The 13,343-nt window shown below is 53.3% G+C and overlaps 3 protein-coding genes across 3 annotated transcripts; all 3 read left to right on the top strand.

Moving 5' to 3' along the window:
• The first annotated feature begins 357 nt into the window (after nt 1-357).
• BDP55DRAFT_645841 (ABC transporter) lies at nt 358-2,878 on the top strand. The gene has a single exon (XM_060573669.1). The coding sequence runs from the start codon at nt 569-571 to the stop codon at nt 2,555-2,557; it is 1,989 nt and encodes a 662-aa protein (XP_060435833.1). The 5' UTR covers nt 358-568; the 3' UTR covers nt 2,558-2,878.
• Nucleotides 2,879-3,751: 873 nt separating this feature from the next.
• Nucleotides 3,752-7,479, top strand: BDP55DRAFT_540996 (chitin synthase; the record flags this gene model as incomplete). The annotated part of the gene is made up of 3 exons (XM_060568170.1): nt 3,752-3,949; nt 4,058-6,221; nt 6,272-7,479. The coding sequence occupies 3 exons, from the start codon at nt 3,752-3,754 to the stop codon at nt 7,477-7,479; spliced, it is 3,570 nt and encodes a 1,189-aa protein (XP_060435832.1).
• A 1,562-nt stretch (nt 7,480-9,041) lies between these two features.
• Nucleotides 9,042-11,788, top strand: BDP55DRAFT_645836 (uncharacterized protein). The gene is made up of 6 exons (XM_060573668.1): nt 9,042-9,161; nt 9,230-9,467; nt 9,519-9,653; nt 9,709-9,863; nt 9,916-10,197; nt 10,245-11,788. The coding sequence occupies exons 2-6, from the start codon at nt 9,404-9,406 to the stop codon at nt 11,535-11,537; spliced, it is 1,929 nt and encodes a 642-aa protein (XP_060435831.1). The 5' UTR covers nt 9,042-9,161; nt 9,230-9,403; the 3' UTR covers nt 11,538-11,788.
• Nucleotides 11,789-13,343: the final 1,555 nt, after the last annotated feature.

Here is a 13,343-nt window from a genome sequence, read left to right as displayed (position 1 = left end):
TGTTCTGTTTGGGGTGGACTGTGGTTTGGGGAAGAGGGAAATTGGTTGGGTTCGTTTGATGGATATGGGAGCTGGACGAGGGTGACGATTACGGGAGCTTGCGCTGCGGTGATGTGCCTGGAGCTCTACGGCGTTGCTGCTACCCAGTCGTGCCAGGCAAGTCCCGCCATTACCTCAGCGAGACGGTCGCACGTGACTTCCAGGCTGAAATGCAGGCGCGGCAGCACCAACCTCCACTATAGCTTACCTGATCCCTGTCGGTCTTTTCTTTCCGTTCCCCGGGGCCTGGATCCACTTATTGGGTGGGGCGATGACAGCCGAGCTTTCGAGACCGAGATCGCAGCTGGTTTTACGTACCCAAAAAGTCCGGGGAAAGCTGCCCCGGATCTTTCTTATTGGGAAGGAAAAGGAAGGAGTCACAATGTGAAGTCATCCTATCACGCAAACGACGCGATAACGAAGGGAACGGTGGTCAATTGGCGTTGGGAATACTTCAACCCCCCTCGTTCATTCTCTCACATTGAAGCAAAGACAAATACACATATATCCGTACACGCACACGATCACAATGCGGATACCGAATCGTTCCCCCCCGATCCTAAAGATCGCCAACGGCTCCTTCTACCGGCGCCACCCCAACACGCACACAACACACCCGAACCCGCCCCTCTTCACTGACCTCAACCTCGAACTGCCCTCCTCCACCGCCACCAGTGAAAAGAAGAGCCACTGGTGCATCGTCGGCCCCTCGCTCTCGGGCAAGACGACGCTGTTACAGGTCCTCCGCGGTCAACACCTCGCGATCCCGCCTGCCGCGCGAACGTACCCTTACCTCTCCACCGAGCATGTCCCGCCGCGGCTGCGGAGCGCGAATAGGGCGATTCAGTATGTCGGCTTCGACGGCGACGGCGGGTTGGGCGGCGGGCATACCACGAGCGCGTACCTCGCCGCGCGGTACGAGTCGAGGAGGGAGAATACGGATTTTTCGCTGCGGGATTATTTACTCGGTAACACGGAGCTGAATCCCCTTGATACCCTCCCCGGAGAAGAAAACCTGATGCCAACGGAGCTCGTGGAGAGGGTTGTCAAGGATCTGAGGCTCGAGCCGCTGCTTGATTTGCCCGTCGCGTTCCTGAGTAACGGGCAAGGAAGGCGCGCGCGCATTGCGAGGGCACTGTTGGCGACACCGGAGGTGCTGTTGTTAGATGAGCCGTTTATGGGGCTTGATCCGCCGACGGTGGCCGGGTTGAGTCCCGTGTTGGAGGGGATCGCGGAGCGGGCGAGTCCGAGGCTGGTGTTGAGTGCTAGGCCGCAGGACCCGGTGCCGGAATGGATTACGCACTTGGTGTATCTCCGGGGAGACTGTCAGGTTGGGTCGATGGGGCCGAAGGAGGAGGTGTTGGAGGGGTTGAGGACGTATGTTAGGGGGGTGTGGAAGGGTGGGTTGAAGGAGGATGAGAAGTTGCCCGTACATTCGCTTTTGGAGATGGGGAGGGTGTTGACGGCGAGGGGGGTTGAGGGAGGAGGGCTTTTGTCGGCGAGGGAGAAGGATTTGCACGCTGTTGAGTCTGGTTCTTCTGCTGAGGCGTTATCGACTACGGGGGAGACGGCTGTGGGTGAGCCGTTGATTGAGATGGATGGGTGTCAGGTGCGGTACGGAAGCAAGATTGCGCTGGGCAACTGGTCGCAGGATACGCCGTCCGGGCCCAGGGACGGGTTGATCTGGACTGTCCGCCGAGGAGAGCGATGGGGCGTGTTCGGTCCGAACGGGTCGGGCAAGACGACCGTCGTGTCTCTTTTGTGCTCCGATCACCCGCAGACGTACTCTCTCCCCATCAAGCTGTTTGGCCGAAGCAGAATCCCGGAGCCCGGTTCCGGCCAGCGACCTCTCACGTTTTGGGACATACAGTCACGGATTGGACACTCGAGTCCCGAAGTTCATCAGCATATGCCCCGCGGCCTGACTGTTCGACAGGTATTGGAGAATGCATGGGCGGATACGTTCAAGGGCATTCCTGTTCTCGACGAAGAGGCACGGAGAAAGGTCGAGGCGACGTTGCAGTTGTTCGCGCCGGAGCTGAATCCCGGACACCAAAAGGCTTCATCTTCTTTCACGGGTGATGGTGAGGGTGACCTCTCGTGGTCAGATAACTACCTCTTTGGCGGCCTCTCCTTCAGTGCCCAGCGCATCGCGCTGCTTCTGCGGGCCGTGATCAAGAACGCTGACGTGGTGGTGCTTGACGAGGCGTTCAGCGGCATGGATGATGCTGTCAGGGATAAGTGTATGCTTTTCCTCGCTAGAGGAGAAGAGAAGGCGTACAGCGGGGAGAGGATTGTAGATAGCGAGGTTGCCAAGGCGGGCCGGGTGCGGGTGAAGGGGTTGAGTGAAGAGCAGGCGTTGATCTGTATCAGTCACATCAAGGAGGAGGTGCCAGATTGCGTGCGGGAGTGGATCTGTTTGCCCGAGGCCAATGAGGGGTTGCCGGCGCGGTTTGGGCGGTTTGATGGGCCTCTGAGGACGGATGAGAAGCGGTGGAGGGCTCTTTGGGGTGTGTGAAAAGAATACTGTGTGCGGATAGATGGGAGAGTAAAGTTTTGGTGGATATAGAAGTAATTAGGTAGGTGATTATTTGCCCCAGAGGGAAGCTGCACACCATCCATGCGGGATAGACGTCTTAGACAGAGCCGCATATGGAAAAGATGGCCGCTGAATACCAAAAGAAATCATCCAAGCCCTCCTCCACCGTGGGCCTGTCAAAGCTACCTTACCTTCTTGCGCAAAGATCATATTGTGCTCATGGGTACGAATACATGGAAGAGTTGACAGATTTGGCGGAGTGATGAGATGCATATAGTGTGCAAGGTACACCTCAGGTGAGTGACGAAACCTTTTGGTTCCCACCTGTGCGTACCTTATGGTAAGGTACCACGGCGTCCGTACTGCGTACCTGAGGTAATCAATCCATTTCAGGCGACGGGCTCAGGAACGGTCAGCGGGCCCCGGGGGCGCTAAGTAGCCGCTAACCGCTTGAAGGTGCCACGGACAGGCTCAGCCCCCATGTGCTGTACCTCACCGACCCACCTTTCGCAGCCGGGACACCACACGAATCCCATGTACCCATTGCCCGTTGCCCCGTCAACGCGATCAAAGTCCCCGATCCGCCCTGTTGCCCCTCGACACACTCGCGGATGCGCTGGGAGCAAAGACTGAGGTTGGAGACTGAGGTAAGAAAGAGAAAGGCGCAGGTTGCAGAGTGATTGCCCATCCACGTTTTTTTTCCTGTGCCTCCCCAACCCCCCCTCCCCCCCTCAACACTTGACCCTCCTTCCCGCAGCTTGCCCAGATGCTTTACCTCCCTTGCTGCTGCTGCTGCTCTCTCGCACATTGCTCCCTTCTCATCTCTCAAGATCCCACTTTGCCAGAAAGCTAGTCTCTAGCACCACCATTGTCACCAAGTTTGCCGTCTGGAATTTCCCATTGACTCTTTCCAACGGCGCTACCCTTTGTCGAGTTTCGACACTTATACATATCCTAGACGTCCATTCCAATCATCGAGACAATAGGAGTCAAACCAACGCCACGAAGCCGACCTGAGCTACGTCAATCCCACGCACACACAATCTCATCGTGGCGCCGGCCCGTTGCAGACAAAGAACACTCCTATAACACCGGGCCCTCGAACAACAATCCAGTCCAGCATTCCTCTAACCGTTTCGTCCCGGTAACCGGCGGCGCAAACAACATCTCATCATGGACCCAAATACCCCCTCGCGACCGCCCGACTACAGTCTCCCACCCTACGACGACCGCGACGACGACACTCCCACGGGACGCTCCAACAATCCCGCCGCCATTCGACTACTGACTTCAGTCGAGGAGCCCATCATGGACAGAGCACCGTACGTAACACCCACCGCGCCCCATCAGTCGACGTCGATTTCGACTCCGGTCAGCGGCGCCAAGGGCGCATCAAGACCATTGCATTATGGTTCTACTACTACTCCTGTTTCTGCATCTTCCATTCCTCGCCTTCGACAGGTTTACAAGACACCCGAGTCGTCGCCCAGCCTCTTCCCTCGCCCTCTGTCACTGCGCAGGAAGAAGTCGGGCGCTGCAGACCCGGTGATCTCTACGCCAGACCACCTCGACGCTTTGAGGCAGCAGGAGGAAGGCCATCCAACCTCGCCCTTGTCTCCAGCACCCATCTACACACCGCGCTCAAGTGCCGTGAGCGTTGTAGACTTTGCGGAACCGCAGCGCACCTCTCGCATACCGGTGCGGTCTTCTACTGTAAAGTTACAGAAGAGACACAGGCCTAACTCTATCAAAGAATCGCAAATCCGGGACAGTCTCCCCACCATACCAGAGGGTCCTTCACTGCGCAAGAGTCAACTGCACCAGTCCTCTAGCTGCCCCGTCCCTCCGTTGTCAGATGATTCTACCAGTAGCACAAGCACAAGCTCACATGAAGACACCAATAGGCCCCGATCCAGCCGACGATCGTATGCATCGTCCATTTTGTCCGACCGCTCCGCGTCCATCCGAGACCCTCCCAGCATGCCGCCGCCCGACTCGACCTACGTCCCCTTCCAGGGCCGCGACTACGCCCGCGAGTACGAGCGCACCTATGAGCAGGAGTACCAGGACGACTACCCATACGAGTACCAGTCAGGACGCCAATCACCGACGAGGACGTACAGCCCATCCCGCCTCTCATCGGACTTCACAAGGCCCCCTGCCTCTGGCATTTATGAGCCCTCAGACCTCAACGGCAGCCCCAGACCGGGAACTCCATCCTCAAGATATGGCGGGAGCCCCCGACGACCACTTCCACCCGCGCCGCTGTTCTCGACTGGTGCGAACCGTAACTCTACTGCGTTTGCCGACGATGCCACAGTTTCGATCCCTCTCCACGACAACGACGACGTGTTTGGACCCGAGACCGATATCAGTGAGAGCCAGCCGATGAGAGAATCGTACATGTCTCACGACCAAGTTACGCTCAGCGAGGAGGACACAGAGACCGACATCAATGAGAAGGTGGAGCATTACGGTCCGGCCCCGGATGGAATGCAAGAGCGCCGAGGTGTCCGCGCGCCACAGATGTCGAGAAAGGAGGTCCAGCTTATCAACGGAGAGCTGGTTTTGGAGTGCAAGATCCCCACGATTCTTTACAGTTTCCTGCCCCGTCGCGACGAGGTTGAATTCACCCACATGAGATACACGGCTGTCACCTGCGACCCCGATGACTTTGTCGAACGCGGATATAAGCTCCGCCAGTCCATTGGGAAGACCGCTCGTGAGACGGAGTTGTTCATCTGCGTCACCATGTACAACGAGGACGAGTTCGGCTTCACGAGAACCATGTACGCGGTCATGAAGAATATCTCCCACTTCTGCGCTCGTTCAAAGTCGCGCACGTGGGGTGATAATGGTTGGCAAAAGATTGTCGTCTGCATCGTTTCAGACGGCAGAGAAAAGATCCACCCTCGCACGCTCGACGCGTTGGCGGCCATGGGTGTCTACCAGCACGGCATCGCCAAGAACTACGTCAACCAGAAGGCAGTGCAGGCCCACGTCTACGAGTACACGACGCAAGTCTCGCTCGACTCTGATCTCAAGTTCAAGGGTGCCGAGAAGGGCATTGTTCCTTGCCAGTTGATCTTCTGTCTGAAGGAAAAGAACCAGAGGAAGCTCAACTCGCATCGCTGGTTTTTCAACGCTTTCGGCAAGGCCCTGAACCCCAACGTGTGCATCTTGCTTGACGTTGGAACCAGACCCGGCGGCACGTCTCTGTACCACCTCTGGAAGGCTTTTGACAACGACTCCAACGTTGCCGGTGCCTGTGGAGAGATCAAGGCCATGAAGGGCAAGTTCGGAGTGAACCTCCTGAACCCGTTGGTAGCCTCCCAGAACTTTGAGTACAAGATGTCCAACATCCTCGACAAGCCTCTTGAGTCCATCTTTGGCTACATTACCGTCTTGCCTGGTGCGCTTAGTGCCTACCGATACCACGCTCTGCAGAATGACGAGACGGGTCATGGCCCTCTCAGTCAGTACTTCAAGGGAGAGACACTGCACGGTCAGCATGCAGACGTGTTCACGGCAAACATGTACCTGGCTGAGGATCGTATTCTGTGCTGGGAGCTCGTCGCCAAGCGCGGCGAGAGCTGGGTCTTGAAGTACGTGAAGGGATGTCACGGTGAAACCGATGTGCCAGGTAAGAGATAGCCTCCCATCAAAGCTTATAACCACTAACCAGGCTCATAGATACTGTTCCTGAGTTCATCTCGCAGCGACGTCGTTGGCTGAACGGTGCTTTCTTCGCTGCCGTCTACTCGCTCGTTCACTTTAAGCAGATCTGGTACACGGATCATACCATTACTCGCAAGATCCTCCTCCACATCGAATTCATTTACCAGTTCCTGCAGCTCATCTTCACCTACTTCTCCCTGGCAAACTTCTACCTGACCTTCTACTTCGTGGCAGGCGGTCTAGGCGATCCCCTAGTAGATCCCTTCGGTCACAACATCGGTCAATACATCTTCACGGTCCTGCGGTACACTTGTGTCTTGCTCATCTGCGCACAATTCATTCTGTCGCTAGGTAATCGGCCACAGGGAGCAAAGAAATTGTACCTCTTCAGTATCGTCATGTACTGCATCATCATGATATACACAACGTTTGCAACTTTCTACATCGTCATCCGTCAGCTGAAGGAGAAGGACAATCCCGAGATCCATATGGGCGAAAACGTCTTCACAAACTTCATCGTCTCGATTCTTTCGACTATCGGCTTGTACTTCGTCATGTCTTTCCTATACCTGGATCCCTGGCACTTGTTCACTAGCGCGGCTCAATACTTCATGCTTTTGCCGGCCTACATTTGCACCCTGCAAGTGTACGCCTTCTGCAACACGCACGACGTCACCTGGGGTACCAAGGGAGATAACGTTATGAAGACTGATCTGGGTGGCGCTATCGGAAAGGGCAACAGCGTCGAGCTCGAGATGCCATCTGAGCAACTCGACATCGACTCTGGCTACGACGAGGCGCTCCGCAACCTGCGGGATCGCGTTGAGGTGCCCCCTTCGGCCATCTCTGAGGCGCAGCTGCAGGAGGACTACTATAAGAGCGTGCGTACCTACATGGTGCTCTCATGGCTCATCTGCAATGCCATTCTCGCCATGGCCGTGTCTGAGGCGTATAGCGAACGCGGCATTGGTGAAAACTACTACCTTGCCTTCATTCTCTGGGCCGTGGCGATTCTGGCTCTCTTCCGTGCCATCGGCTCTACGACGTTTGCCGTTCTCAACGTCGTCAGCATGATTGTTGACGGCCAGGTGCGCATGAGTCTCAAGGTGCCTAAGTGGATGGGTGGATTCGGCGAAAAGGTCAGCGAGAAAATGAGCAGCGTGTCGAGTAGTGTGGGAAGCAGTGTCGGCGGAAGCAAGCTCAGCAGTGTGTTCAAGCGCTGATCCGCATACAATTGCTTTCGGTGCCCTTTGACGGCGCTTGCTTCTTGCACTCTCGCTCTGCTACATAGACACACAGCGTTGGCTTTCTTCATGAGATGACGGGCATGACTTGCAGCTTTTTTGAGGCGTTTAATGGGTCGACGTTTTACTTGATTTTCCTTTATCTCCTATTGCGAAAGAGTTGCAAGGAGGTAAGTTTGGGAATTGTTTACTGTTTTGTTGTTCTTCAGAGATATCATATGGGTTTTTGTGGTTTTTGCGTCTTGACGAGACGAAACGAGATGAAAGCTGATGGGATTGGGAAACGTTTTTGCTGTAATGATTGAAGGGTGGGATGTTGTGTACGTATTAGATCCCAACCTTTGAGGATCAGGACATCAAGTGGTGGTGGCATTGAAAGATGTCAATGCAGGATATGTCGTAAGCGACATGAGCATCTTGCGGCATGAAGAAATAGGAATGGAAAGATGGAAAGAGTCATGTGTAGATAGATGAGAATAGCACGAACAAAAATGAAGGAAAGATGCCTCAAGGAGGGGAAAGTCGCCCCTTCTTGGATGGACACTGTTTCTTCTTTCTATGACACCCATTCTTTGCTTCCGTTGGTTCTCTAGCAGGTCGATTGAGTTTTGCGCTTGAAGAAAGAGTTTATTGAGACAACATGCTGAATTAATAAGCTGGTAAGCCATTAGCAACATCAGATCGTCGACAGACCTTTCCACTAGCCTGCTCACATCTAGAGTTAATATCAGCACTGTCAACAATTCGTTTCTTGCGTAGCAGGTCCAAAAGGACGGTTACGATCGTGACCACCGTCATTATTCTGCTCTCGCGTGTGGGAATGGCGAGGTGCTTCTATGGGGTCGTCTGGTCGCAACATGCGTTCATCCGGCAGATCATCACTTCGGTCTCGCGCGCCATGGGGAGGTATTCCTCTAAGAAGGCGGCATCTTCTTCGTGGCAGCGGTGAGGAACATTCTTCCAGGTATTGCGCGTTCAAATGTGAAGGGAAGGCAGTGGCTGTTTGAGGCTTGCTGCCTGTCACACATATCACAAAAAACCTGTCCGCATTTGTGCGCTGTGACATGCCAACGGCCATCCACGAAGTGAGTACTGCTGCTTAGCGTATGGTGTGCCTCATGGAAATGCGGATGTGTCTCGAACTCTAATTTGTGATATGAGTTGAGGTTGAGACCAGGAGACTAGCTTGGAGCTCGCGAGAATGGAGAAACTTCGACCGAGTCTCGGGCTTCGTCATCTCAATCTCTACTAGCACAGATTATTCTTGTTTGTGATAATGATTCACTTATTCAAGTACGTATTTTGAAACCATTGGCTCAACACATTGTCCGTGAATGAGCTCTGGACACTGATTTGACCCAGCATTCGGAAAGCACTCATTTCGTTCCCAACCCCATGATTGAGGTGGGTGTTACACGAGCATCCCCCTTCCCCGCCTTCTAAGCCCCTCCCGTCGGCTGCCTGGTATGGCAGGTTAGACATTCGGATAGAGTAAGATGCGTATTTTTCACACCGCTTAGTCTTGATCTTCGAAGCTGCAGCTATTGTGTACTTCAATACGGGAGCTAAACGGTTGAAATGTGATCGAAAGCCGGAGCTGGAGTAGTGTGGCTAGCTGAGGGCTGCCCATGCACGTTGCGGGCCTACCCGAGATAGCGAATGTGAGACACAGACTGAGGAGGCTTTCTGGATTTCAAATGTCAACGACAGACCGCTGATCTCTGTATAGTAGTTATTGGTGTTGGGAGAGGATCAGGAGCTCAAAAACCATCGCTTAAAAGGCCGCCCATTTTCTCCCGTATAGTCTGGATGGGCGTCTCCTTCATATCACCACGACTCTCTTGTACCTACCTGCTGCACTGTCATCATTTTACACCTCAGAATCACACCTACATCGATCGACATGTCTTCCGACGGAACCCAAGGCCCTGTCCTCATCGAAGGCATCACAACCGCTTACCAAGGCAGTAAGTCTTAATGCAAGCCATGCTATACCTCAAGATGCTAAGGATCTTGAGATGAACCACCCATGCGATTGGAGCTGCGTGACATGTTCAAAGTCCACCCGGATCAATGGCATCTGTACCTTCTAGGACTGGAGCGATTCCAAGGCGTCTCAGAGGAACATCCGCTTTCTTATTTCCAGATTGCTGGTAAGTAGCCTAGTCGCCTTCCAGATGCATCGGGTCTCCAGGCTTAATCACAAAGGCATTCACGGAAAACCGGCCCAGAAGTGGCCAAATGAGATGTGGAATTCCGCCGCCGACAAAGACCTTAAACCGAATCAGGGGTACGGCGGTTACTGCACGCACAGCTCGATCTTGTTTCTCACCTGGCATCGCGTCTACCTAGCTCTTTTTGAGGCAAGTGTGTGCCGAATAATCTTTGAGATCTATGCTAAGATTTAGAATGCAGAAAGAGCTCTACAAGCACGTCAACGACATCGCCAAAGAGTTTGAAGAGAATGGAGAGATGAGGTACATTGAGGCTGCCAAAACCTTCCGAATCCCATACTGGGATTGGGCGCGGCCTGACCTGCCATTGTTCCCAGCTGAAGCTGTTTCAACAGCGGAGCACTCTGTAGAGAGGCCCAACGGTAAACTTGTGAAGATCAACCCGCTGGCATCATATGTCTTCCAGGACTACTCCAAGGGCCGAAGGGATCGGCAAGAGGCCGACTTCCCGCAAATCCTCCAGGTATATTCCACGGATCTGTTCATCAGACCTCAAGCTAACTCCTTCAGAATAGAGATAAGACATCGAGGACCATCGGAAACATCGACAACAAGGAAGTTAGGGCAGAAATGCGCAAGTTCTTTACCGAACCAGAAAGAGGCATCAAGGGATTGAATCTGGCCGAGCGGCTTCTATTCCTTCTTCAGTCCTACACAGACTTTGCAGCCGTGTCAAACAACAGCGAGCTTGGCTCCAAGAAGGACGAATTCTTCCACTGGGGCAGCATCGAGGATGTACACAATGCTGTTCACGATTACATTGGAGGAAACATGGGATTTCCAGCGATCTCAGCCTTTGACCCTATCTTTTGGCTCCACCACACCAATATTGATCGCATCTTCGCCATCTGGCAAGTGTGCAATCCTGGAAAATATGTGACGCCTCAGAAGTCGAAGAGAAACAACATAGTCCGGGCGACCAACATGGACGAAGATGTGAACTCTTCTTTACCTCCATTCGCACGTTCAGTAACCGCAGATGGTCAGCAAACGTTTTGGACATCGGTTGGAGTAGAAGACACCAAGACATTTGGCTATCTCTACCCAGAAACTCGACCGACTTTCAATTCCAGGAAGGCTATTATCAACGAGTTGGATCGTGTCTACTGGAAGCGGGCGTCGTTTGGCAACATTCTGCGAAGCCAGCCAAAAGATATTGCCACTCTTGAGCAACTTCAGGAACGCGCAAGGGTCCATTTGAAGAAGTCTCCTGACACCGGCGTCATTGAGCTCCCGCAAGGTCGTGACGTCAGCAGTTTGATGGTCAAAGGCCGATACCTCGAATGGCTCGTCAACATCAGGGCTGACAAGACCGAGTTGAGCGGCAACTACATTGTTAATGTTTTCCTGGGTGATCCCTCGAGCAAGACGCCCCCTCTCCTGTACATGAGAGGCCACGCTCACGTCGGATCGTTCGCCACATTCGGCCAGGATGAACATAGCCCATGTGAAAATTGCAAGAAAGGTCGCTCGGAGAAGCAGAGAATTACCGGTCAAATTCCTCTGACTATCGCCTTGGTGGAGCGGTATCTGGCTGGGCAGGTCGACAGCCTCAAGCCTCAGCACGTTGTTCAGTATCTCAAGGACAATCTTCGGTGGAAGATTACGCTTCCCACTGGAGAGTTGAAGTCGACTGAAGAGATGAAAAACCTCCTCATCTGCGTTGTTTCAAACGAGGTTACTATTGATGAGAAAGATCCGGAAGCAATTCCAGAGTACGCCAATGAAGTCACCCCTTACCCAGAGATCACCCACCACATTCCCGGATCCTTCGGCACTGGATATGATGGCAATAATTACTAGGTATTTTGGGAGTCAACTTTGTTGGTGAGGGCTTGTTGGGCATATCATAAGATGATTTTTGGTGTGAAGGAATTTCTTATAAGTACACGAATATTCTGGGTAGTTTGAGTGTGAGTTGTCAGGTCTGTCGTGGAAGTCGGCTGGCATCTCCGTATGTACTTTTTGATTACCTTAGTTGAACATGCGATGGCGGATTGTCAAACCATTCCAGCCGATGTTCGTCTTCGTCTATTTATAGCTATTTGTAGGGCTTTTCTACAATTGCCTTGTGCTGACCCATTGGAAAAATGAGTATCATGTGATCTGCGCCCAAAGGTCGACATACTCGTCGGTTCCGGGGTCCGGCCACGATATTTTCGACACCTAGCAGCAAACAATTTGAGTGATGGCATCGGGATGTGGGCTGTAAAGACTTCGGCTTAGGAAGGATTATTACGGACTACTCCTTGCAGTAAATTAAAGGATAGACATTCTGCGTAAAGATCAAGCGTAAACCAACTCACATGTCACTCGCTGCTCTCCGTCTTGCGTTCTCATAGGTCACCTGCTTTCCCTTCCGCGTTCTAGCTCACCATACGCCTTCATACGGGGCACTTCTCGCCTGTCTTACAGGCTGAAATGAGTGCCTGATTAGTATTCCTCCGCCAAATCAAGCAAAGAAGCTTGTCCGCTGAAATCCGTGATTGGCCGAAAGGTACCTCGGACTAGCCCCACTAGAAGCATCGGCCCAAATCCCGGCCGTAGATCGGAGGCGCCCCCACAACGGCCTCCGAGAGACAACGCTAGAACGGTGCTCCCGTTCTTTACTCCTGCGGCAACATCCGCCACCAAAGGAAGAATCGGATGAAATTTGAAGAAAGCTGGAGAAAGCAATTACACTCGGCCGGTGAATGGAGAGAGACAATTCATCATCACTACCCACAACCCGTTGGCCGAATCGGTCCCGTGATGGGAGTTGGCTGTGTGTCGGCGCACACTGAGCAGATTTTAAGCTAGATTCGTGGGTATGGCCTAGCCCCCTTTCCAAGAAACCCCATAAGCTCTGTGGGGTTGTACCGAAGGAAACTCTACTGCTGTGGCCTGCGGTCACATTCCTCCCGGCGACTTCGATCTTTTTTTACCACCTTTGTTCAGGGGTCACAGAGTTGTGGAACCTTCATACACTTGTTTATGCTCCTTGCTGGGATGACATTGACCAGAAAATATCAGGTGGTGTTGGCTGTTGGCATAAACTTCACTCATGCCCTGCGAGTGTCTTGCGGTGCTCATAGCACCCCTTTTGATATGCCAGTAGATTTTATCAATGGGTTCAAGGTGTCGAACTCTCCCCTACTCCTTGGAATAAAATCGAAAGGGGAACTGCACCAAGAAAGTGGCGTGGTACTGAGACACTGCCTTGATAAACATGTCCTCGATGTCTGGCGCCAACGCCGGGAGCCTGATTTCTTTCGTGAATCATCAAGCCGCCTTCGATCTAGCCTCAGCGCCGCAGCACGTTTTCTTCCACGTTCTGTCGAAGACGCGTCACATATCAGACTACACTGCATTCAAAGATTGTTCAGGACCAATGTGACGCGGCATACTGGTGGTCAGGATACCAAGCATCATTGGACGAACCAGCAAACAACCCGTCAACCCCCTAGGCGTCGGGAGTTGGATCCCCACCCGAACAAGGTTCGTCCGGTCCATCAGCCCTACCATCATCTTTCCCATTCACGCTAGACGTGGCTGACGTAAACGCAACTTATCGAAGTGGTTCTCCACGGCCGAAGTGGGGTCGATGCGAGAATACGGCTCACACGTCCA

This window comes from Colletotrichum godetiae (assembly GCF_030913485.1).
Source record: "Colletotrichum godetiae strain CBS 193.32 chromosome Unknown BDP55scaffold_3, whole genome shotgun sequence".
Classification (NCBI taxonomy): Eukaryota; Fungi; Ascomycota; class Sordariomycetes; order Glomerellales; family Glomerellaceae; genus Colletotrichum; species Colletotrichum godetiae.
The sequence above is the reverse complement of the archived record's forward strand: the minus strand, read 5'-3'. Positions and strand labels throughout refer to the sequence as shown.